General features: G+C 38.5%; 1 protein-coding gene across 7 annotated transcripts in view; it reads right to left on the reverse strand.

Annotated features, from left to right (window-relative positions):
* Nucleotides 1-27,197, reverse strand: part of BEGAIN (brain enriched guanylate kinase associated) — a 158,828-nt gene that overhangs the window by 31,487 nt on the left and 100,144 nt on the right. For 6 of the 7 annotated variants that reach the window (XM_042047750.1, XM_042047749.1, XM_042047752.1 and 3 more), the window contains 2 exons: nucleotides 26,552-26,608; nucleotides 21,927-21,993 (listed from right to left, as the gene is read on the reverse strand). In XM_042047750.1, coding sequence (XP_041903684.1) covers nucleotides 21,927-21,993; nucleotides 26,552-26,608 — 124 coding nt within the window. The remainder of the gene's footprint in view (nucleotides 1-21,926; nucleotides 21,994-26,551; nucleotides 26,609-27,197) is intronic. The other variant, XM_042047751.1, reaches the window with a different exon arrangement.

A 27,197-nucleotide genomic window follows, 5' to 3' on the forward strand; every position in this document is an offset into this window, starting at 1 on the left:
AACCTGATTTTAAGCAGAAGAATAATACCTAAGACAAAACTTTTGGCTCAGCATGTTAAATTGTTAGGTATTTCCAGATTAAAATCAGTTGACTATTATAAATTCATTTTGCATTAAAACAAGAAGATGTAATAGGACTAAAACTTCATTGAAACATGGCTTCTGCTCTAAAAACTTGGGTGATATCACTTAGTCACTGTGGAGAAATCTTGCTAGATACTCTCCTAAGTTTTCCTAAATTTGTCACTGACCAATCTCTGCATCCAAGGTTTCAAAGAATATCCTGTCAGCACTGACAAATCATTTAGGCTCCCACAGATTCAGGACTTCTGCTGCAAAAAGGAAAGATGAGTGAGAGATGAGCTCCCTGTCTTTGGTCAACAGTGCCTTTTCAGAAGTGTTCTCTCCAGAGAACTGCAGTGTAGACAGCTCCTGCATGTTTCTCCTTTGTGAAATAGGATCCCAGGGTTGCTGATGTGTCCTGTAGTCTATTTTTGCTCTGAATCACTGTTGTACCTCATGGGAACTGTTGTTCATTCAGGGCAGATGGTGCAGAGAAGTCATCCAGACAAGGACCCAAATGGCAAATCCCTCAGACACTTCGGTGCTCTTTCCAACAAGAATGTTCAGGTGAGTCTGCAGTTACAAACTGAACACCTCTCAACTACTTTCTAGATGAAAAGCTGAAGTTTGCCCTTAATAATCTGCCACTTTTTGAGAAAAAAATTCAACATCATCACTTTGGAGATCAAGCATCAGACTGGGTAATTTTTCACTGAAAAGTAGTTTAACCAAAGCCTTTCTACCAGTCTTATAAAAAGCCTTCTAGGCTTTTATTCTCTGTTCCCACTAAGTTAAAGTTACCCACTCCTGCAGAGAACAAGGTGTTCCTAAATCATATGCAAACTCTGATGAATCTTTACTGATACCTTTATTTATGTGTTTCCCCCTCGTGAATATCTGGGGATAGCTCCTAATTGGTTGCTGAGCCCCTCAGTATAAATGGAGTTGCAATTTGCTAATGGGCTATGTAGAAAAGGCTGGGTCAGGAAAAGCTGTGGGAGGTGAATATAAAAATGTCCTAGTAATGTATCTAACCAGAAGTGAATTAAATACAAGCTGTTTATCTCTCACATTTGTTGTGTTTTCATGGTTCATCCTTCTGGCCTAAAGCTTATTTTTCCAAGTTATAATAATGAAACCAATAAAAGGTCTAAACAAGAAAAGAACTGTATTACTCAAGGCAGGGGTACATCTACCCAGCTATCTGGTTGAGGGCAGAGGTGCCCAGAGTAGTGTACAAGAACAGACCAAGCACAGAGTCATAATTTCCCAGGTATCCCCAGCCTCTGTCAATTTTCAGTTCAAGTGCTTCCTTACTTATAGGTGATACTATAACAAAGTAGTAATTTCTTATCACTTTCTTAATCCAGAGGCGATTTTAATATTCATAGTATCCTGCGGCAGAAAGATCTTTACCTAGGTGCTATGTGGATAAATGCCTCCCCTGTTTTGTTTTAAATCTATCACTTGCCCCTGCCATTTGATGGTTTTTGGTTCTTTTATTAGTTATAATGAGAAATAATTTCAGTTCACTTGTTCCTTGCTTTTCTAGGCATTTAATATATCTTTCCTGAGATCCTTCTCTCTCTGCCATTCCTTCAGCACGCGGGAGAGTCCTGTCTGTGTATTTGCATGGAACACGCTCCACAGTGTTCTCGTGCTGTTGCTCTTCACTATGTTTTTTTCTATTTTATATGTTTTTTGAGATGGAGAACCTAAGTGGCATACAATCATCAGCTTATGGATGCACCGCTGACTTTTACTAAGGGGGCTTAATGAGAAAGATGGGGACAGACAATTTAGGAGTGCCTGATGCCATAGGACAAGGGGTGATGGTTTTAAACTAAAGAGGGTAGATTCAGACTAGATATAAGGAAGAAATTTTTTACTATGACTGTGGTGAAACACTGTCACAGGTTGCACAGAGAGGTGGTGGATGCCCCCGTCCCTGGAATCAACCCTTCAGTCAAGGTCAGGTTGGATGGAGCCCTGAGCAACCTGATCTGGTTGCAGATGTCCCAGTTCATTGCAGGGGGCTTGGACTAGATGACTTTTAAAGGTCCCTTTCAACCCAAGCTATTCTGGAATTCTATGATAGCAGACAGAATAGTTTTAAGGTGGTATTTTATTAGAAATATCTATTATAACTCAAACCCATGAGTGGTAATGGTGAGTTATGAATCTCTCAAGGCATGTGTGAGGTTAGTACTGGGTTTCTCACATGCCGTCAGTCTCTGCTTGGAAACCTTGTGTGGATTGTTGCCATCACCTTTTAGTCCCATGGCCCTGACTATCTCACTGCTGTCATTGCACTGATCTATTAATTTCTACAGGTCATATCTAAATCCACCCAGACCTGAGATCAAATCTCATTTTCCTTCATTGACAAAATAGACCACTTACACATTTCATTTCCAACCTTTCAACATCTCTTAACAAGAGAAAAATACAATTTATAACCAGCATTACCTATAATACCATAATTTAAATATAACCACTCATGTCTCCTGTACCTTTTCTACATGGAACATTGCTTTCAGGTATAGCGATTTTATAACAATAACAACTTCAATGCCTTTGTTCCGGTTACCAGTGAGCACTAAAAGTGACATCAGACATTTCTGGTGCGGACAATTAGAGATAACAAGTGTGAAGACATGGATCTGGAGTCAGCCAGTTTGCTGAGATGTATAATTGTGTCATGTCTGTCCATGTGTCATGTCTGTGTCATGCTGTGTCTACACCCTTCTTTTATATTTTGGAGGAGTTTTGTCTTTAGCCATTGAAGACATTGCTCCTGGATCCAGCAGTCTGCTTGATATCCTGTTCTCGTTGAGTACGTGCACTGCCAACTTAAGGGTTTAATTTCCCTCTTTTGCGTAGTGTTTGGTTGTAGAAGAAGTAGGAATAATTGGGTGCAATAATAGTCTGTTCATGCCTACAAAGTAAAATGAACACATTCATGGGCTCAATTCCTTCTGCTGTTGCTGCAGACTGTTTTGCTCAGGCTGATTTGCAGTGGAAGCTTATCTCTAGGTTCTGGCTGTGAGAGGAAAAGTAAATAAGCCCAGGCAATTAGTGTAATGTTCATGCAGGTGCAAAGAGCCTGCATAAAACGCTATTTACTCTTGCCTTCAAACCCATTTAATCATCACTGTGGAGCTTAAGTTGTACACGAGGCTTTTGTGTGGTGTATTTCCCAGACAGAGTATTTGAGTCCTTCTATTTCACTATAGAAATCCTCAGCCCTAGAGACATACCTGGTACCAAAATAACTCTGAACATCTCCTCAGTCCTTGATGGAATGAGCCACTTTAGTAATGAGTGGACAAGCTGTAGAGTCTCTAAGATCATTTGAAAGTTTATAGTACTGCTTAGTGGCATTGTAAAAAATAATTCTGATCCATGTAATTCTACAAACAATAAATAAGTGTGGCACACATAAAGTGATAGGAATCGAAGGCTACTGAAAAACATCCACACTACCTTGGTAATTATCTGCACAGCTAATGAAATGTAAACCAATATACCACTGGGATTGTCTTTTCTGTAATTTAATATTTCTTATAAATTTTTTTCCCGAGTAATGGAATTTCCTTTTGTTTGCTTGCTCTAATAGTACTTTAAAATTGAGCAGTTAAAACATTGTTGAGAGGACTTCCCAAAACAGCTTTATTCATGTTCCTGAAATTCACAATAACTGCTTATTTCTTTCTCATGTGGTGCATCCTAAAAGTGAGCGATTTATCTATTAGGTTTACATTAGTGGTGGCCTGGGGGGATAATTTCAGGCAAAAATTCTATAATATTTTCTGCAGCAAAGCTCTTCCTTTAAGGACAAAAAATCACAAGGCTATTGAACTGATGCTTATATTCTCTGGTAAACTACAACAACAAAAAAAGGCAATTTTAGCCCATTTATTAAGAAAAGCTTTAGGTATAAGCAAATAGTTGAACAGTGTGAACACTGTGTACTTTATTTTTGGATGAAGGATTTGTAAAATTGACTGAGTCATAGATTTTAGGGTTCAAAGACAATGTTTAATCAGCTAATGTAATCTCATCTATAAATTAGTTCATTGAATTCCAGTCTTGCACTAAGACCAAAACACATGTTGGCTTAGGAACATCTATAACGCATGCCAGCTTATGTTCTTGTGGTTCTTTTTCTTTTTTTTTTTCTTTTTTTTTTTTTCTCCTAAAACAGGATATATCTCAGGCACAGAACTTAAAGATAGCTGAAAATTTTGGGCATTTATCATCATCCCTAGTCAGTCATCAAACTTTGACTCCATCTGCTACCACGTGACTCATTAGTGTATATGTTTTCCTCTTGGTGTTGTCTCCTCCTGGGCTGACAGAATAACACATATTTTTCTCCCAGACAGGGTATTTACAGGGAGGACAGAGAAAAATACTGTTAAAAGGGAGCTGGGGAAATAAGAGAGAAGAGCCCTCATCAAGTCAGTCTTCCATTCCCCGCTCTCCCTTAGGGAATTTAAGGCCAGCCTCATATCCGAGTGTCAAAACTGGCCCAGACATTTCATCAAGGTGGGTCATATTGGGATTTTGAAGGAGTTGTTGATGATGGAGTAGAAACAAGCAAGAAGGTGTTCCAGGAGGATCTACACAAGAGTCTCAGGCTTCTACCCTCTTACTCCCATCCCTCTGGAGTACAGGACTTAATCTCTCCTCACTGCCATGTAGTTGACAATCCATTCCATTTCCTACAAGAGCCCCCTTGGTCTCCCTCCTTCCTTTCCAAATTCCTGGGAGTGCATAAGGAAGAGGGAGGAGGTGAAGGCCAGGGACTCCTAAGAGGAAAAGAACAAAAAGGTCAGGGAGGGGAGGAGAAAGGAAGCTGTGGAGGGTGCTGCTGTGTAATTCTTCCTGATCCTGATACAACAGGTAGTAGCAGGGACTTCTTGAGAAGTGTATTGACTACTGTCCCACGTCCTCCATGGGCTACACCATAAATGCATGCCCTGCACAGCATCTTCTGTTTCCCATGTTTGCACCCTGAGCCAGATACTGAGCCAGAAACCTTCAAATCTTTTCTAGACTGCAAGACTTCAGGTTTTGGTAATTTTGCTCTCAGTGGTACTATTTACCAGGAATGATGACTGAACCCTATGAAAATGGTAATTTTGATGATTTTTTGGTATGCCATGCAGTAATTTGTTTCCAATTACTTTTCATCTACCATTCCAAGTCTATCCAATTCCAAACATGCACTAATCTATATTGTTCCAAATCTCCCCACTGGTGCATTCTGTCCTTTTTCATGGGGATGTGATACATCATATGCCTGAAATCTCAGATATGTTTCTGGTGTATAGCTGAATGTAACCAGATCCAGGTATAAGGAACACTAGCAAGAGCACCTCACTGGTAGCTGGTTCTACATTCAGGCCATGAGTAATATTTGAATCACTGTATAATTGCTTGAAAGCGATGCAGAAGTCAGCCGCTACAGAAAATGGAGGATAGTAACTACTGGTCTTCTTGGTAGTGTTTGTAGTTCTATACTCAATGTGTTTTCCCAGTTGTGAGTTCATGTTAACTTGACAAGTGAAATATAAGATTTACTTGCGCTATATTTTGGCTTTTGTACAAATATATCCAAATTATCCTCTTTTATTGGTAGTGCAAATGTAAGGTGTGTTTTCTATTATCATAAAGAAATTAATCTTGTAGACACCTGATAGCTAAATCTTTTGAATTATTTGATTTGTACATTTGTTTCTAAAAAAAATATTAAAAGAAATAAGGGAAGATGTAGTTGGAAAACAAATAAGAGAGTTGTGGGGTTGGCAAATGAAACTGTCCTTTTCCATCTTGGACATTTTTCATTCTTCATTATGGCAAAACAGATGTCTGAGTTTCAGCCCAAAAACTAGATGATTTCTGACAGTATACAGCCAATCACTCATGAGTAATCACTATTATGCTCAAGAAAAGGGTGGGGGTTTTGTCTATAACACATTTGACAGAGGCTTAATAGAGCACTGTTGAGTTGAAAAGCACAAAGTAAGTTGGAATTTTCTTTGTGAGCATACAGCAGCTGGAGAGATCTGTTCTGGGAAGGGAATTTGGTGGACATGGGGAAAGGTGGAAGATGCCCAGGAGAAATCTGGACTCCGTGCAGGTGATAGGACAACCACACATGGGAACTGGAGAGAAAAGCTGGGGTTCTTCAGATCTAGTTAAGCAGCTTGCAATTCAACACCCATGCTTTGAAATAACAGGAAGTGCTTTGCAAACTAGCCTCTCCAGAGGATAGATCCCTTATATGGAATGCATTTTTAGCCCTTTTTGTAGGAAAATTGCTGGTGATGTCACACAAGACAGCAGAAGTCTTAGGCTGGATTTAGGTGAAGTAAGGCTAAAACCCTCATGAAGTGCAAATTAATTGGAATGAGTTTAATTGGGACCACCAGTTTATTGGGATATCTCCTGGGGAACTGATTTAGTCTAATGAGAATGGACGGCAGTATCTACTGATTAACTGAGAGAGAGTTAGCATATGTTGGGCTTAATGGGAAGGGCTCTGGCAAGTTTCAAAGCGTGTTCAAGGTTTTTCCTAGCTCAGAAGGATAAGGTCTGGTTTTAGTTAGTCAGAAGAGATTTTATTTAGGAATGAATCCTATTCACACTGTTTTGCATACAAATTCTTCCTTCCACCAGCAGATTACCCAATTGTGATATAATAAGGGAAACATATATTTTTGAAAAGTCAGACCATCTGTCTTCCTGCAGTAAATATAATTAGAGATAGATATAAGGTACCTTAGCAGGGAAAGGACAAGCAATTCTGATGTCAATGGGCATAACAGGCAAGACAGGATTGACAGATGCTTGTGATATTTTAACAGCTATGTTCCTAGACTTTGTTCTCTGCTGTATCCGTTGGGTGCTAAAAAGTTATTCCTGCTCTGATCACTTCAGGAAGTTATTATATGCTTAAATTTATAGAATTATTGAAACCACAGCTAGATCATGTATAAAATTTTGCCTTCGAAGTTCCTTTCAGTGCCATGTCCAAGATACATCTCCTGTCCTTGCTTGTACTGACTTTTCGTATCTTTTCCCTTTAAAACACTCTGATTGTCTAAAATTCTTGGCATCCCAATTTAATATAATTCAGAATTTTATATACAGTGAATGATGTCATAAACTACACCTTAATATCTACTGATGTTGCCCTTTGGTTATCCTTAATTGCTTGTAAAAATTCACTTAGGTTAAGAGTTTTACTTTGAGTTAAAAACTCTCTCCTGGTAGCAAAATGTCCTGCTGAGAAGGTTTTGATTTAAGCTCTCCCTCTATTTAACTTGGCTCATGCTTAAATATTTGTACTGTTGAATTTTAATTCTTTGTACTGTTCCCAGGGATCCAGGCAAGAAAAGTTTGAGTGCAACAATAATATGAATGATTGATACAGCCTCTATCCAAGTTGCCAACTTGCTAATCTCAACATTTGCAATGTTAATGTTTTCTACAAAATTGTCAGTTATCTCATCTATTATGGTACTAAATAACCCTGGCTGCCAGAGCCAAGCTGTGCAGAAGTCAGCTACACAGTTATTAAATACTTTAAAGTAGAAGATATGAAAAAAGAGCCTTTTCCCTTCCTCCTGGCACCTTTCATTTGTTGCAGGTGTTCGATTGCATTTCAGGAGTTCTAGGAGAAAATCCATGTAAACAGGTTACTCTCCAAGGTCCTGTTTGACTGTAAAGACAGCAGTTTATACCACAATTCTGCTTCTTTTTCATTTCTACTGTCAATTCCTGCTACTTCCTTCCACTTCACAATCCAGCGCACTCTTCCAAGTGTGAGAGCAGACCACCCACTGACCTGTGGTCATAGAGAAGCCATTCCTATTTTTTTTCTAGCTATCATTTTCCAGACACCAGGCTGCTTCCATTAAGACTGTCAATCATTTGAAGACTCCTTGGATTCAACCCCTCTATCTGGACTCAGAGCTTTTTCTTCCCTGTCAGTGAAATCCTGCGCTCTCCTCAGCCCACTGTAAGAATGATTTCTTTGCTTTTGTATCCAAACTGTCCTCTGTAGGTCAAAAACTGGTCCTGTTTGTAACTAGGCACCTACTGAGGCCATTTTTATTGTGCAGCTCATGCTCTACTTTCAGCTTTCTTGCTCACAGGTGACTCTGTGTGTTACCAGGACAAACCAACAGCATAAATTTCTAATCTAGGGGGAATGTGAAAATACATCGTTTCCTACTCCATAAGAAGTGGTGCAACTTCACAAGGATTTTCAGGCTTTTTCAGCCTATACAAATGAAGTATATGCTGCAAAAGAAAAAAAAGATAAAAGCAGCAACCCCCTGTAGTGAGCCATCCAACCTACTATTTCCTTCAACATCTTTATGCTGATAAAAGCATTTCATACTCCAGAAGGAGAAATGTGGGGTAGAGCTTGTGATTTGAATAGAAAGTAGGGACCTCATTAAAAGGAAGAATTAATCTGATTACTGAGTGATTTTCAACATGAAATAGTTGCATCTGAAAGCTGACTTATATGCCTATATCCATCCCCCAGAATTTTGCTATTGAATCCCATAGAATATGTTTAAAAAAACCTATTGAATTTATAATACAGAACCTACATTGACACAATTAAACCTGATCATGTCACTCTTCTTCTTCAGGAAAATTGCTTGAAACTCACTTGATGGCACAGTAGGTAGTCAATCATTTAGAAGACAGTGTCAAGAATCTTGGTCTTTTAACTGTGTTAGCAAATTTTGACATCATGAGCAAGAGCTTCCCATCCTGCAGTATCAGGGATCTCTGCAGGATTGCTTAGGGCATCTGTTGTTGATGAAGGAGGAGGTAATAGAGTCTGAGTAGGACGGGAAAAGATGTTTGGACACACTGCAAACTCATCACATACCACAGGATATAGCAACTCCCTTCAAAACCCTAGCTTTTCATAGCAAATTCTGCTACAAAGCTGAGCTGGCTTTACTGTATTTTGTAGGAGAATTGCAAGCCAAGATGGGAGAAAGTGGAGAGGCTCAGAAAATTTTTAAGAGTACCTTTGTAGAAATGACCTTCCTCTGAGACATTCTGCAGCAGTTGAGACCTTAGGAGAGGATAATCAAAGCCCTTAGAGGGCATCAGATTTTGATTTAAAAACCCACAGGCTTTAGGATATTGGGACACACTTCTGTGGGTGTGTAAAACCTTTGTTCACTTCAGGTTAAATCTGATCTCTACTTCTTAATGAATCAAAGCTTTTTACTGTTGGAACTACAGGAACAGCTAAACCAGGAGTGAGCAAAATATAACTTTGTACCCTGCTAAATAAAATATGTTTAGGGATGCTGCTGGTACTGTCATCTATAAAAGACAATGTTGTCTCACCCCAGCATGTTACCCAGCACTTACTGACATTAAACTTGGAGAATCATACCTGGAGTATGACTATATTGTTTAGATAATCTATGTAAAAAGAAAACTCTCTTCATAAATGCCCTAGCACTGGCTAGCTATCTGCTAATGCTGCAGTGCTTAATAGAGCACAGTAAATATGAAAGCTGTATTTAGAAAAGGAAGTATCTTCACACCCTTCGGAAAAGCTCTGCATACTTAAGTATGATTCTTGACATGCCATTGTGTGGCTGCTCTTCCCAGGTTGATGCCCTGTTTACAAGAAAATAAGATTTCATGGTATAACTTTTTAATGTCTTGGACTATCTGCTCTTCTACTTAAATTTTTGAAGTCTTTGGGTTTTTTTTTGGTTTTTTTGGTTTTGTTTTGTGTTTTTTTTTTTTGTTTGTTTGGTTTTTTTTTTGTTTTTGTTTTGTTTTGTTTTGTTTTTCTTTTTTTTTTTAAGGATTCTTTTAAGTATATTTCTACTGTAGGACAAAAAGAAGAAACACAGATATCCAGGGGGAACATAGAGATTCATAGGGAATTATGGAGTATCATCACATCTCAGGAGCTGGGTATTCATCTCCCATAACTTTAATTCATCTAACCATCTACAAGAAAGACACTGGATAAAACTGCTTGTCTAGTATCTAGTCAGTGGAAGAGATGTGCCCGAAGGTTGTTTCTGCCTATGTGCTTAGACACCTGTTTGAAGGTGGCAGTCACACGGTAGAGGTGTTTCTGTCTCTCATTGGAATAGAGCAGAGCCTGGGCACTAGCTGAGTCCTTATACTTAATTAATAAGCTAGAAGTAGGAGACATGAAACACGTGTTTTGTCCTAAGTTCTGATTACTGCTTCCTTGTATTAATTTTCCCAAACCCAAAAACCTCATTGACTTCAGTTCCATTAGAGAACAAACTCCATTAGAGTGCACACTCCTCCATGACTTGTAGGTAAAATATCAAAGTTATTGTTTAAATTCCTTCTAGTTATATGAACCCCATCATTATACCTACCTTGTATCTTACAGGTTATTTTCCGGTATATTTTTCCTTCCTTTACCTATTCTCAATGTTTCAGACCTTACAGCTGGTATTGACTGTTATCAGTTTTTCTTTCTACTTGCTACTTGTACAGCTTCCATTTTACACAGCAATTGTTTCCTTCTTCTCGTAAAGTTTTTTAATCATAGGTTTCTAGTCTTTTATTCCTAGATGTGAGATTTGTTTTTAGCAAAACAATGTGAACAGTGACTGATAAGTGTTTAAAATCTTTTCTCCCAGATGGCTTGGCTCAAAATAATTTGCAAGATTCACTCCTTTGCATTGAAAACAGATATCATTGCTTTGGACTTTATTCTATGTACCAATATCAAATGTAACAAATTCATGATCTCTTTCCCTTAAGCTACAACTCATTTTAGTTCAAAGATGAGTCCCTGCATTTATCATAATGAAGGCAAGGAGAGATTCCTTCATGTTTAATGCAGAATTTTCATAATCAGAAAATTGTTACTGTAATTTTTTTAACCATGGGTAAGGAGCTCTGTAGTGGCTGTAAGAGACCATCAGCATAGGTCATTAAAGCTAAAGATGACAGATTTTTTCCTCCTCGCTGTTACAAACAGCTCTTTATAGAGATTCTGCACTACTCATCACAGGGTTATTATGGTCTGTGGCAGGCAGAGACTAGCATATGATCTACCTCTACTATCTATTAATAATTGAGGAATATTCAGGACTACTATTTTAGAGTTGCCAGGCACAATAGAGAGTGTTGTTCCCAAGCTCTGCAATCCACTTAGCCTATCCCAAACAAGCTAAGTTAACCATTTTAGTTGCACAAGTCTTTTCCATGAGCTGGAGTCATTTTCCAGCACCAATACATATACAATGCTTCTAAATCTCCTAGTTTATTACTAGATTCTTAGTTCGGCATGCAGACAGCTAAAGAGTCTCTTTTCATACATCTTGGTGGCTGTGGGTTGATTGGTTTTATTGTGATTGGTTTTGTCCTTGACACCTTGATTGTATGGTAAAATCCTTCATCTTCCACCCCTTTTTTGTTATCTAGGTTGATACCTGGCTGGTACAGCTCGCCAGTTGCACAGGCAGGACTTTCCTAACTGCTTTAGATGAATACAGCTAAACCTAGCGTCTTCTTTTCCTCACAGCAGATGAATGAGGATTCCACAGAACCCAAATTCTCCACCTAAAGCCACATGCCTTGCTATCAGCTCTCTTCCTGCTTTCTATTCTGTTTTCCATGTAGTATAAGACGGCTCTCTGACCAGAACTTGTATGAATGGCTCCTGTCTTTCAGCAGTCTACTGGGAAGTCTGTTAAAGACAATAAAGCAAGCTGGCATTAGCACCTGGGGGGGAATAATCATTCCAATTCCTCATTCTAATCTCTGAGCCTTTAGAACTGGTTAAATCGGCTTAAGGGAGAGCATGTGTAGTTAAAATGTTGAAAGAAGCAGGCAGATTCATGCTTCTTTAGAGCTCTCTTCCTAAAGGGCTTCTGGCCTTATTTCTTCCTCCTCATGGAATATATTCTCACTCTTAATATTTATCTCTGGCTATTTAGCCAAAAGAAAAATTCCTGGAAGTTGAGCAATAGAAAGCTGAGCAAGACCATGTAGTGAGGGTTTATGAAAAATCTCATTGCAGCAGATAAAGGCGATTACACGTGTCATCAAGGAGTAAAATAAGTCTTGCCCTAATGAAATTTCTTCCCTTGATGTTATATTTATGGAGCTCTTGCGTCAATGTATCTGGGAACATCGAGATGAAGAGACATTAAAATAACAGCATAAAAATTCTCACAGGAGCAGAGCAGGTACTGGGGAATCATCCAATGGGGAGATAATTCTCCAGTCACCCTGAGAAGGGGAGACAGCTGCTTTCCCTGGTGTTGCACGGGACTGTCAGCATCTCTCCTGCCTACAGACTGCTTCCCTCCTCAGTGTGCTCTAGGAAGAAATATCTAACTGGAAAAAAAGAAAAGGAGTAAATAAGCAGAGACATTTAGACTGAGGAGGAAAAGTTTTGTGTTCTCCAGCCTCTGGCAGGGTCTCTCCTGGTTGCAGGGTTCTCAGGACTCCAGCCAAGGAGAGAGGGGAGCCACTGTCCCTGGTGTGTGTCCGGAGGAAAGTTTTTCTTGCTCATCTTCCTCCTCATGTCAACCCCATAAAGTCACATGGCTTGGGCTTTACATGTCAGAAACCTTAGTGCAGCAGGTTGACACAACCATATTTTGAATTCTTTACATTTTCTTACTAGGCTTACTTGGAGATCTAACAAAACTGACTTCCCCATTGAGACAACCTTCGCTAGCATCTTGAGCTGGGTATTGAATGGTTGCACCCTATTAGAAGAAATTAAATATATCTTAATAGAATAGATTCAATAATTGGTAACTTAAACTCTAATTTGCTTTCCTGGCATCATGTATAGAAATCATAGTTTTACTTTACTAGGCACGTTTTGTCTATTTATTCACTGAAATCTTTGATATCTCCCTGTATCCACATTAGAAATTTGAAAAGAAATAGCTAAAATATTTAAACAGGAAAGTACCAGAAGTTTTGATAGAAACCTTATATGATCAGCTAATTTGAGACAAAAACATGCTAATGTTGTACCATGTTCACTTCAATTAGTCTCTTCATACAAAAAACCTAGATTGTGGGACAAAACAGAATACTTTACTACTTTAACGTCACCCAATAGTGGAACAAATTTCATTGAAATTACTACAGCTGCTGTACAAAGATCCATTCAGTAAATTATGCTTTAAAAAATGCATTGAGAGACTTGGGCTAATTTTATTAGAGGGTTTAATTCAGATTCTCTGTCTAGTAGTTGGGCAACTGTGAAAGAACTATTTATTAATTTAAAGCTTATACTGCTGATTGATGCATGCTAATACATTTTAGATTTAATAATCACATCTTCCTTAATTGAATTGTATTTTCTCAGACAGAGCATATAATTAAATTAAGTCTTTTCTAATCCTTCTCATGCCAGATTATTCTATGGTACATTGGGGAAGAATAGTCAAAAGTATGAATTTAGTTAATTTAAGCCTATCGAAAAAATTTGTAGTCATGTGGAAGTTTGATATATCAATCATTTCCCAAAATAAAGAGATTTATCCTTCCATACAAATGTTCTGCAATAATTACAAAGTGTATAGAGGCAACAAGACTTAAAATACAACTAGGAAGGAACCAGTTTTAAGAAAATACAGCAAATTTCTACAGCAGATCGTGAAATCCTTGTACCACATTACCAGCAAGTCACTTTAGACAATTGCTCTCAAATGCTGTTATGGAGAATGAAGATATAAGAGGGAAGACACAGAAAACAAAGCCGAGATGTGCCTAAGAAATCAAAGAAGAGAGGAATGAGAAAATGCTTTACTGGACACAATGTGCTTGTGTATACATTGTCAGCTCTTTCTAAGATGCAGGTTCACAGCCTAGGAAGGGTTCTCCAAGACTAAAGGGTAAAAAACCTGGTTTCAATGCAGGGGAAAAATCATTTAGAGTTGGGGATGGATTTCAAGAAGACATGCCAAGGGAAAGACAAAACAATAAAAGTATTTTTCAGGGAAGAAATTTATCTGTCAGATGAAATTTTTATAATCTACTTTGCCCCTTCACTAAAAGAGTTGTAAGAGGAGGAGGATAGAGTTTAGGCATACAGAGGTTTACTTATTGAATGCCTTTTTCTGATTGCTGTGGACCTTTTGATAGAATAAAACTACAGCAATATAATTCATAGTGTGGTCTTCAAGCTTGGCATTTTCTTCTTTTTATGATAGATCACAGGAACTGAATAAATGGATGTGCTATCAATGTATCTTCTGTGCCCATAACACTTTAGATGATCTATTCTGCAAAGTAGTGATATGGAAATAAACAGCATCTTTTTCTCTGATAAATGAGGTGTTGTCTCAAGTCTGAATTACTGACCTGATCAAATCTGTCTATTTGTCCAAAATTATAGAATTTATCCTTTTTAGTAAACAACACTTGTTTCTGACTAAATATGACTTGCAGCAGAATCTGATTTTTCTTCTTGATTTCCCAATACTATAATTTTGTTAAAGATAACATCATGGGGCTGTAGTGTTTTGTCTGAGGATTCTGATATGCTCTCTGGCATTTCACTTGAAGAATGATTTGCTCTTAATGTCATATTCAACCTGGTATTAGCAAAGGTCTTACAAAGATTTGTTTCCTTGACTACCCCATGTTACAGGCTTGAAAGGTAATTCCATAGCAGTAAAAGGGAAAAAAACTTTGACACTGGTGTATAATTAATAACGTATCACAGAAAGAAATCTGTTTAGCAAAGTGCTGTCAGGGTTCTGCTTGTGAAGTAAAAGCATGCTTTTCTTTCTGTGCAAGTGATTTGTAAAAGAAATGCAGGATGATTACTTTTCTTCCTGGTACAACAAGTACTAGTGTTGATCTTTAATGTTTCTTTATGGGGGCAAGCCTGCCTCGACTGAGCAGGGTGTGTCACTTCACACAGCTCCTCAGCGCTGACAACTGCAGGAGTTTTGCTCCTAATTTGAAATAATGCCAAACTACATGGCATACACTTTGTAAAAGGACATTGCAATAAAATCCGTTTACACCTGCACCTCCTGCTAAAGGTCTTTTTGTCACAGTATCATCTTGAAATACTCCTGAGGTTTTCAGTTCAGTGCATGTCCCGTGTCTAACATGAGCTCAGGATAAAGGCACTTGTCACTTCTTATTCAGCTTTTTTGGAATGGAAATCCAAGCAGCGAATTTAAATAATAAACAGGGATCCTTTACCTAAATTCAATGAATGCAAACAAACCTGGCCCCAGGCTGGGGAAGGGTCTGCTTAGATGTGCTGGGTTCTGCTTAGATGTGCTCTTTGATATAAAATATGGATGAACAGGGTATCACTACACAGGCTGATTGCTCCTCTAAGCAGGAATTAGCTGGCTTCTCATCTTTTTCAAGTGTTCAGGACTTTGCTCCAGGCACTAGATATCTTTTGTGGCAAGAAGTTTTTTCCCAGTTTAGAACTGTTTTATTTTGCTGACTTAGGGCCAGTTCTTTGGGAAACCAGCAGTGCTGAGGATCTGTTGTTTATCAAGGAACGTAATCAGTTCATTATCTAACCCCACTGACAGCAGGACAAACTTGTTGGAAGCCAGAGGGTAGTTTTACTTGCCATCAACTTCCTTGGTCTCCTACGGCATTGCAATTATGCTTGAAAAAGGTGTCTTTCCTATCAGCTCATTAGAAGCCTTTCTAAGATAGCTAGTCAGCTTCACAGCCTGTGCTCTTTCTTCTGGCACTATAGATGAAGTTGAAAAAATGTGCTTATAGTCTTTCCTTGTACCTATCATCTCCCACATTTCACATCAGTGGTATGCCTTGCCAGGGTAGAGTCCTTCCTGATATGAAAATGCTAAATAAATTATAGCTGGAGGGAATAGATATGGTGTTGACTGATGCTAATTCCCTGAAGTCAATGTAATAGTGTCTTCTGAGGCTGTGTTAGTGACAGGAGGTTGAAAGAATAAGTGTTTCTTTCTGGAGGAAAAAAGAAAAAGAATGAAGTACAGGATTAAATATTACACCTCTAGTGAGCAAAGAGGATTCTGCTGGAGGTACATGCCACTTGTGATGATAAAGAAAAGGTCTTACAATGTTGATCATCCTTCATACCTTTAGTACTGTTCTGTGAGCACAAAGTATGCAGCCAGAAAATGTACTAATTCATCTTTCTCCATCCCTCTCTTGATTTTCAATTCACAAAAGTCATTGTCTTACCTCAATTAATTCTGTATTCTCTCCTGTACTGAATAAATGAAATGGTTTTGGATTCTGCAGATGCAATACTATTTCCAAAAAGTACTTTTCTTTATTTAGGAAAAAACTAATAGATTATGAAACAGATGATCCATAATGACCTGTACTAAATACTCTAAGTACTGTATACTGAGTACCAGTACTCTGCTTGTATCTTTCTTTTTCTTTTTGTTTGTTTGTTTGTTTGTTTCTTTCTTTCTTTCTTTCTTTCTTTTTCTTTTGAGATGTGAAATGCCTGCTACAGAACACCTTTTCAGGCTTATTCTTGTTCTTGCTTTCTCTGTCATTGTGGTGAATTGGGAGATAATCACAAAGGACCGAGGCACTTACAAGAAATACACAGGTCAAAAATACCCACATCCCACACATATTTCTGGTTTTTTCAGCTATTTTGAAAGCAACGGCCTTTTCTGTTCTCAGCTGTTCAATATGGTGTCCCTAGGGATTTTGCTAAGAGACAGAGACCAAACCACGGAGATCAGGATGAAGAAAATGATTGAAAACCTCAGGTATCAGAAATGCATATCAGTGGCCAAGAGATAAGACGTATTAAGAAGGAGTTTTGTCATCATGCAACAGAGACAGTGTTGGAAGTGAGAAGGGTTCATTGTCACTTTACACCTTCCTTAGGCTTCTCATACCTGTGGAAGATGTCCTACCGAGAGGGAGAGACAGAGCAGAACAGTCTCATGCCTTTTGGAAAAATGGAAAGTAGTTTCCATAACAGTCTCTCATGAGAGCAATTCATGTAGAGCAATCAGGGAGTGGCTGGGCTGCCTTAGGTGTCTCTTGGGAAGAGGACTGGGCAACCATCACCAATCACATAACAATGGGGCAACAATGGGAAGTGAATCTCTGTTCAGAGAGAGTGAAAGGACTGAGAATGTCTGAAAGCCTGTGTGCTCATGCTCATGTTCCCAAATTATCCAGGGGAATTCATTTATTTGACTGCAAAACTCATGAACCTACTCAGTCTGAGCTTGGTAGTTGCTGCAGGTGTTAGTGTGTGTAGGTCCTATTGTTTACTTGGCAATATTTTTAACCTGGAATATGATTGTGAAGAGTTAGGGAGAAATGGACATCTTTAGCACAAAGTGCCTGTAAGCATAAAACCATCCAGCCTTAAGTCCTCCTAGAAATGCATTTTTCAACTGCTATTTTTATAAATTACTTGTTTCTGTGGCATTTACGGTCATTTCCTTCCTTAGAAATGTTATTTTACAGTTGTTTAGTCCACAAAGCACAAACCTTCTCTGGCTTTTGCCTTAACTAACCAACCAGTATAAATTTCTCTTGAAATTCACAGCTGTCTTCACTGAATGTGAGTAAATGAGCCTGTCAGGTTGAGCTGACTCCAAACTTTCTTGTCTTTGGGATGCAAATCCTTTTAAGTATATTTAGGTCATCTCTATTTGATTTTCATGGGACATGGGGGAGGAGAAGAAACTTCTTCTTCCATAAAGGAAAGAAAATGAAAAAGATGGGCTTTAAATCACTCTGTTCAAAGTCACTATCAAAGTCATCATGTTCCATTCAAGAACCTGAGGATGCTGGGCTTCTGTTTTTCTTGTGTTTGTGTGAGAAAAAGGATTTCTCTCCATTGTTTTAATCTTTCACCTATGATTTAAACCATATTGGGGTTGTGACTGGTAGGTCTCATAGGAGACTCAGGTGCAATCTAGTCACTGGTTCAAATTGCAAAGCCAAACTGCTGGTACTTAGATGTTTTTAATGTCTGACTGAAATTGTTCATCAAATTCCTCACTACTTTCCATATTCTTTACCTTCCTGGCCTGGATACCCAGCAATCTGCTTCTTTTAAAATAACATTTCCCTGACACAAGGTCTCAGAGCACCACTTAAAATTGCCCAGCTCATATTTAATTCCTATTTGGATTTCCCCAGCTGGAGATACTTAAGTATATATTATGACCAGCAAACTGGAAAACCCCAGATATTCAAGAGCTGGATAAATAACTCTTAATAACATAGAATATAAAGTATTTGCTGTACCTCTTAGTCCTCCTCCAGCTCATAGGCAGAGGCAGAAACAGGATAAAAATCAGTGCAGTGCTCAGAAAGTGCAGCATTTCAGACATGATCATCCTTAACACAAACCCCTCTTTACTGCTGGTTTATATAATAATTTCTTCCAACTTTATGGCAGAGTCGCACTCCCAGTCTGCCTTAATGTGAATGAAAAATCAGGCTGTGATGTGTAATATTGCAAAAGTTCTATGGTAAAATTTAGCTGTAAACTTTGTACATTTTTATTGAAAAAATGTAAGAGTTTTCACCTTGACAGATGATAAAATGTATAATGCACTTTGTGCAGAGGGCCGGTGCTGGCTTTGCAGAGGTGGGAACCAGAGCTGATACCATCCAGCAGTCTGTTCAAACTGTGTAAAAATGACATATTTTGGGGTGTTTCTGGATAATAAGGTCTCCTGAGCTCTTTGCAGCTGGATTTCTGTGATCATGTTTTCAAGAACATTCAAAATGCAGATGGGGGAGGAGAAATGGGTGTAATTTTCATTAGCAGTTGGTTTTATTAAGCAGCTATTATTAGGCTTCAGTTCTTCCCAAAAGAGGATACTATTAAAAATCTGGCTTAAGGCATTAAAGGTAAATCTACAGAACTAACTGCAGCCAAAAGCCTTAAAACTTCAAAAGCTTTTTAAAATATGTTGTTTAATTCCAGACAGGATCATATGGAGAATACAACTGGATTGAGATCATATAAAGGATTTCTTACCATGTGTTTGGGGTGACTTGCATAATCTACTTGTAATTGCTGTTTGTGAGCAGCAGGACCATGGCAGAGCATGCTCCAGAAAATCAAACAAGTGTAAAGGTAAGTGAAGATAACTGATTACAACTGGAACTAAATATTATAAAAAGTTGTTTGATTAAACAGTGCTTTGATGGAATTGCAGTGCAAAATGTGAGGACTCTGCCTAGTCTTTTCACACATCTTAATGGAGAAAAGAGTTATAAAGATTAATTATTTAGGAAGACAGCCTGTATATTCCACTTCTTAACCAGTGCTTACAAAACCAAAGAAATCTTCTCCAGCTGAAGACACTTACTGTGGTAAGAACAATAGTTTTATGAGGAGTGACAGCAGAACTTTAACTCTGTGCCACATTCCTCTACTGTTCCATGTGTTGTCTTGCCCAGTTTATTACAGCAAGCTCTCCCCTGATTTCAGGATTGCATTTTTTAGCTCTTAGCCAAATCAGACACCATGGTTTATATTTTATATTTATACTTCCACTTCTGATGTGACAGAGGTTTCAGCTGGATACCATTTGCTGTGATCAGAAGTGTGCTTTCAAATATTTTTTAATATTTTATAGATTATCACCCAAAAGGAAGCAGAGCCTAGAAGAAAAGTAACTGCTACATCAGCTTCTTTTCTGTGACTCCTGATGAATTAATGATTATTCTTTTACATCTCTTATACCAATAGCAGGCATGAAAGGCTTTAACATTCAGGACACCAAGAAATGTTAGAAGAGGGAGCCACAATGAACTCCTAGATAAGTTGTGATGAGAAGGACCAGTCACTGGGAGAGGGGGAACTGTGGGTCACCTGTTAGGGCAGGGAGTAACTCATCTCCTGGGAGCATCCCATGTTGTCTACAAGGGGAGCAAGGGACCACTGCCTGGGTGTCTTTCTTCTCCTACTTGTTGAATTTGAGCCCACTAAATAGTCAAAACCTGTGTAAGTGTGAGTGTGTATATACATGTGTGTGTACAAAGGGATGGGGTAGGGGAGAGAAGGAGGAAGTAAACACATGGTTTATATATTTGGATTTGTATAAGGGTAGAGAAATCAGAAGTGCTTGATTTTAGAATGACAAACTAAACAAAACAAAACAGTACACACAGCTGTTCCTCCTAAGCAGGAAAGGGAGAGAAAGGTATCCAAGAGCCCACCATAGCTGTTGAATAACCAGACCAGCTGTTGTTCAATTCAACTGTCTCTGAAGTATTGAGGGCTTTTGGAGCACCCTGAAAATCAAAAGGTTTGACTTATCTAAATCAGATATGGTACTTTCTTCTTCATCTTTTTCCTTTTAATAGAGTTTCTAGTTTACATTTGTTTTGTGTCTTCAGTTTCAATATTTCAGAAAGCGAAGCAGTCTGGAGTTAAGTGGTGTGCAGAGCCTGACTGATCTTCTCCAAGCCTCTAAAGCTATCTTCAGTGACTGTCATATTAGTGGGATAAAGAAAGGCACAGTGCTCCAAAGGACTGGTTTTACATCTTTCTGTGCTGTGCTCTGAAATAATTTCTCAAGGATTTAACTGGATGCTGAAACAACAGTTTAAAAATTCTTTGCTCTGATCTGAAATACCTGATAAAAACACATGGATTTTCTGGAGTCCTTTCTGTGTTTCTAATATTATTATTTCATTTACCAGCCCAAATGACTCTACTTTATTTATCTTTTGTGGCACATAGGTTAATAAATGTTGGGCTACAGATGAAGTGATTTGGGCAAAATCCTCAAGTGGTTTGGGCAAAAAGAAAAAGCGACAAAAGAAGAGTGGGTAAAAAAAGCAATAACCCGAGGCCAAACATTATTTACGCTTTTACAGTCTTTAAACATTTATTTATGAACAAATGTCAGCTACAACCCAGCTGTAACTTTGCTCTGTTGTTAGCCAGTTGCAAAAGCTCAGTCCCCTATTCATTGTTAGCTATTGAAATAGGATTCTGAGATAAGAACCATGGCATTTTCAAAAATTTGTTTATTAGTAAAGGCTGGTGCCTGTCCTGTATGTTACTATAGTCCATACTCTCTCAAAATCCACAATAAACCGTTCCCCCCATTTCAAGCTGCTCATCCATGCAATTGCTACCTAAGATCTTCGGAAATTCAAAACTGTCATTCTTTCCTCTCTAAACATTATCTTCACATTCCTTTGTAATTGTACTCCTACCAGTGAGCACAATGTCCCAGCAGCATTAGCAACAAGCCAGGGGACCAATGGCATTGCCATTTCTTTTTGACATCTTCAAGCTATTTGGAATCAGTGGTGCTGTGTCTTGCAATGTGGAGCCCACAAAGGCTGCAGTGTTTTCCTCTCTTGGTTATTAATTGGCCCATGACAGTGACACTGACATTGTGGTGGCAGACACATGCAGATTGTAAATTAATATGCTGAGATTGATAGTTACAAAAGAATTTAATTCAGACCATCCAAGCTCTTAAATCACTTAAAAAAAAGGCTGAGTAGAAGCATCTAAGAAACATGAGAAAACCTTGGATTACCTTAAATTTGATACTTAATGAAAACATAAATATTTAAAACCCATAAAGTTATTAACTAAATTTACCAGAATTATTTTAAAGGTACAATTTACTCAGCTAGATCATCAGTCAAGGCAATCTCTATTTAAATTTTGTTATGTCATTGTACACAGCTTGAGCTCTTCACATGATATCTTTTCTAAGCGTCTCTGCTTTTAGAACTTGACTTTTTTTTGTGACAGCTACATACATGTTTTTCCAATGACTTAAGAACCATAAAACCACATTTAATATATATTTTTTTTTTAAAAAGCACTTATGATAACTTACCATTCTGTAAAGCTTATCCTCCAGATCCTGATTAATTCTTTGTAAGGCTAGGTAATTGTTTTGTATCCTAAAACAAAGATGATATCATGTAACTGAATGCATTGCTTTTCATGTTGTTTTTTACCTGTATTTTCACATCAGTACAAAACCTTGGCTTGCACTACTTGAATTCTATTTGCTTATCACTCCTGTTACCAGTCAGTGGTTGCCTTTGAAATGCAATTACCATCTGCTTCCTAAGCAAACTTCTTTGTCATATTTGCTTACTATATTTAGCAGCAAATTCCAGCAGGAAGTGAAGATATGTTGGTTGTTCTGCACTTGTGTGCAGACACACATTACAGCCTAGGAACTTGCACAAGGTAATTATAGTTTTACATCAGGCTCAAGAATAGTATGTCAGAGAGGAAGCTTGAGCTGTAGGCTTAGGCAGCACAAAAATAAAAGATTTATTGTGAAATTGCAGCAGAATCCTGATGACTGTAGCAACATGTGGGCATCAACATGTGACTTAGAAGAGAATATTTCTTCTTTCAACAGGAGTTCAAGGAGTTGCTTATTTTTTCAGGAAGTATATTTAGATACCTTAGCTGGGAAAAGATGGGTATTTATTTTTATCAGCACTTAGGGACTGAATGAACTCTCAAAATGAGGCTTCCCTGCTTATTCCAGAGCAACACACCAAAGAAAAGTTTCAGCCTGCACATCTTTAGGTTACTTAGATGGTAACCTTGGTATGGTAGTGAACAAGCCTGTGGGAAAAGATTTTCCCACAGGCTGTGGGAAAAACATTGGCATTTTGGTAGTAGCTTTCTCTTCACAGAACCTAAGGAGGATAGCTCCTTGTTCATTAGCACCCATCACCTCAGCAAGATGTATAACAAATGTAAAGCAAATATTAGAAGCTCAGGGTTGAAAATTTTGTCTGAACAAATCTATATATCTGTACTGATCAATAGGTCAAAGTATTTTCAGCAGTGAGGAGATTTTACGTAATGTGCAAGTGTTTTCACTGTAAGAGTGAACTCAGATGTAATACACATTTATACAGCAGAACGCACTTCCTTTCAGAAGTCTGGATCCGGGTGTAGTTTCTGTGGTTATCAGGATGGGACTGGGATTAAAGAAGTCTCTTTGGTTTGTCATTTGGTTAGGAGTGGCTGTTGAAATTAGAATGAAGGTCTGTTTTCCAAACATGCCATAGCTTCGAATCAAAGGGTCCAGCCCACCCCTTCCTGGCAACGTGATGCTTCTCCCAGATTCTGTTGCCATGGAGATTTTCTTTCCAGTTAAATGATCAGAATTCTCCATCCAGGGCAGGCCAGTGGCTTGCAGTGCCCCTCTTGAGGGATGCAGAGCTCTGGCTGGGCCTCCCAGCAGTGAAATAACATCTGCTGCACGGACCTGAGAGGGGATGTCTGTGCCAAGGACATCTGCTCTGTGGATATAAATAATAACATCCCCATGGGTGAACCTCCTCGGGGTACCAAGGGTCAGCCCAGAATCATCAGCCATTTCCAATATGCATTGCAAGCCTGGGGGAAGTCTCAATGTTGCCTACATTTTACAGAGCGGCTGAGCAGAGACTTCCACAGAGGAGGGTCTGTGGTAAACAGTGTTTGCTGAGGTGGTGACCCAAATGGGCTGAAAACCTCTGAGACTTGTACTGTGAGACTTGGTCAATACTCACCAATTCTCATAGTGCCATTATGCTTGTGTCCAGGTGACTTAAAGGATTGACTCAAGTTTACAATTCTCTGCATTGTCCATGCTCCTCACAGCATTTACCACTAAGCCTCACTATAGACATTGGCTTGTGCAGCTCTAGGTTTACTTGGGATTTTCCCAGCCATTTAACTGACAACACAACGAAGACAAATCTCAGGGTACTCTGTACCCAGCTTTTTGTGGCACAGGAGAAAGCAGAGATGATCTTGATACAAGGAGGATTAAAATGGCTTTGCCTGCAGTTAGCACAAATATTTTGTTTTGCTGGTAAGGATGCATGCCATGGTGCAGGAAGAAAGGATTTTGGGAAATAAAATAGTGCCTTCTGGCTGAGCCCTAAAGTGCCCTGGCATCTTCTTTGTTGTGGTCTACATTTTTTGTCTAGTAAAGCGAAATAGAACAGATTAAACTTGCTTGGCACCCAGGAAGTTTGTGGTTCAAGTGGAGGTGGTGTAAAAACTGATTTAAACAGTTAGCACCTGCAATTCCCTAAAAGTTTGCATGTGTTCAAAAGCACTTGCATAACTTCCTGAAAGTAAAGGGAAGAAGAAATTTCCTTCAGGGCTTTTCTAGGTGTCCCTGTACCACAGGCTGTTCTGCAGTGGTTACTGATGTGGACAGCTCAAGGGAGACCCTGAAGGTTCCTTGTCCATAACTTTGAGACCATGAATAAAACCAGCAGTGATTACTGCTTGGATAGACTCACTTATGGTAACAATGGGTTTGTTCCTCAGCTTCTGTTGTCACTTTTTCTCTTGATATGAATGACCAAAAGGTTAACTATTATTAATTGTTTTTTAATGACAATGCTTCCATGCCATAGATGGTGTTAGAAGGTTTTTCAAGTTTTTCACAATCTCCTTCTCTCTTTATAACTTCTTTTGCCTTTGCCCATCAAATTTTTGCCTGTTGTATGTTTAGGAGAAAGTAACCCACAAACTCTAGTTCTCTAGCACATTCATTTTGCACTGAGAAAATGACCACCTCCCAGTACAGTCAAATCCAATCTAAAAAAAATCCACAGAAAGTAGGAAGCTGAGCTTCAAAAAGTGTTTCTATTGAGAACAGTATGCAAAGGTAGTCAAAATAAGCACAAACACATACACACATACACAAGCACATACACATGCACATATAGGCATAAACCCCAAATTGGAAATTCACTGTGCCAAAAGAAGTGTCAGCAAATGTAGGTGGCAAGGAGAGAAATGGACCCAGAAGTACATGGAAGAAAGTGTTAAAGGGATAAAAGAGGAACAGAGTCAGATCAGTCTTCGGGCAAAACTGTAAGATAAAGGGAAGGGGAAATAAAGAGCAGGGAAAGTTCAAATTTGAAAATGATCAGGTGACCAAATGGTAACTTAACCTTGTTTGCAGAAAAAAATACACCCAGATAGCCTGAACATTGTGAAGTATGAAATATTTTAACCTTGTAAATCTGGCTTCTTTGAAAAGAAAATGAAGGGTAGGCTTCACTATCCTGCAAAACTGCTATAAGGATAAAGTCATGTGGCTTGATAACCTATTATCATTTGTTGATGTATTTTTGTGTTGTTCATGTCATTAGGAGATGCTCATGTAACTTCAGGTGCACATACATGCATCCATTAAACAAATATTTCGATTCTTGAACAAATTGGGGCCTAATTAAAAATATTCTGACCATATTGAATGTATCAGGTGTCTGTGCTCCAACACACCAGACAACACACTCCTCCCTAAGACTGCAGACCACTGAAGAGGAAGTCTGCAAAAGCCTCTATTTCTCTGCTTCCACTCAATCTCAAGCCCTCTTAAGGCCATGAAATAAATCTAAAGTAAAACTTAGTCTTGGGCTGACTTTCTTTAAAGAAGAGAATTTCTCCTAGAGTGCAGTTAGCTTTGAAAAGTGACTCTTGAAAGAGTAACTTCTTCAAAAAACTTTTCTCTCTCTGTTATCACAAGTTATACCAACATCCTTATGAAAACAATAGTTTTTCCTCCCGGATTCCTGTTCAGAACACCCCTTCAGTCTGTGAAATGCCTTGCTTTTGGTGATACAATTATCTGTGTGGGCTAATCTCAGTGCTAAATATAGCCTTTTATGGGTTTACTTCTCATGTCTTAAAATAACTTTCTGTTAAAGGATAGGATGGGGACCTCGCCAAGTTGTTACCCAGGGTAGAGCCTCAAGGAAAAAACCCAGCGTGAACTTTGGAGTCCAGATGTGGTTCCAAGCTTGGTTTTTGATATTTTTTTAGATTTCAACTTATAAAAGCTATGCTGACCATGTCAGATAAGGGACCACTCTGAGGTATATGAAATCCCCTATCTCTTCAGTCACTTTTCAAAGCTGAACATATGCTTTACAGTCATTATTTTCAAATCTAGTCAGCGCTGTTCTCCCACTGAGAAAAAAGAAAGAAGCCATCTCTAAATGTTTGTAGAGAGTTTGAAAACTTGACCCTTGAGACACAAAAATGACTCCTTCTCTTGGGTAAAAGTAGGGAGGCCTAGCAACAACACAGGCAATTCTGGGTAAATTAAGACAAAGACTTTCAGAAAGGATTAGAAAAGGTATTCATTCAGCCTCTTGGAAAAAAATTTACACTTTACAGAAACAGAAATTTAATAACAGAAATGTTCTCCAGTGTACAAGTGGGATCTTGCTACACAGGGCCTATTTATTTATGAGGGGTTGAATTTCTCTCCCTGTGCAGTGAATAAAGGAAGAGGCACATAATTGAAACTAATTATACTTTGTTTTCCTCACATTGATTTTCCTCTGTGACATGTTGCTGACATGCTTTTGGATGACAGGTTTTTTTCAGACATTACCCTTCTCCAGGTTGACAAATCTAGATGTTCAACTTGCAGGATGCCTTGCTATTCTCAATAGAAACATTTTTAAAGCTCACCTCGTAAAACATTTTTGGCTTCCATTATGATATGTCTTCAGGGGAGTAATCACCTGCCTGAAACATAATTTTTAATATAAGTTTTCTTTGTAATATGGTACAATGTTCCATTAGAATATTGGAAAGTCAGTTCCGCTAAAGTAATGTTCTAGTATGAGTTCTAGACTTGGCTGTGAGACCCTGGCCTGAGTTTCAAAGGGTGCTTGACTCATTAATGCCCAGTGAAATTGATAAGAGGCTTTCTACTGACTAGGAAGCCCCTCTGTTTTAACAAGAGTGGGATGGTCAGCCCCTCTGCTGCTTTATGGCAGCTGCACAAATTCATGCTTCAAGAGAAAAGAGTACCAGTGTTCCCTGTCCTGGAATGTATTGAAGCGAAACTACATCAAGAATGAAGTTACTTTCAGTGACTCTGCTCTAAGTGAAAAGATAGGAAAAATATTGTTGACAAGAAAACTATATAGAGAACCTCCAGACTGCTCTTGATAGATGTGTGTAGATTTCAAACTCATCACAACACCTGCATATTTTAGTTTCGTTTTGAGAAACATCCCCAGTTAGAGAAGCATTTAAGTTATAAGACCACACTAGAATGTTTCCTAAATTGAGATCTTACAGACTCATTCTGTTTGAAATTTGCATAAAA

This window comes from Corvus kubaryi, unplaced genomic scaffold (genome assembly GCF_017639235.1).
Source record: "Corvus kubaryi isolate FWS band 111438036 unplaced genomic scaffold, C.kubaryi_AGA036_p1.0 66, whole genome shotgun sequence".
NCBI lineage: Eukaryota > Metazoa > Chordata > Aves > Passeriformes > Corvidae > Corvus > Corvus kubaryi.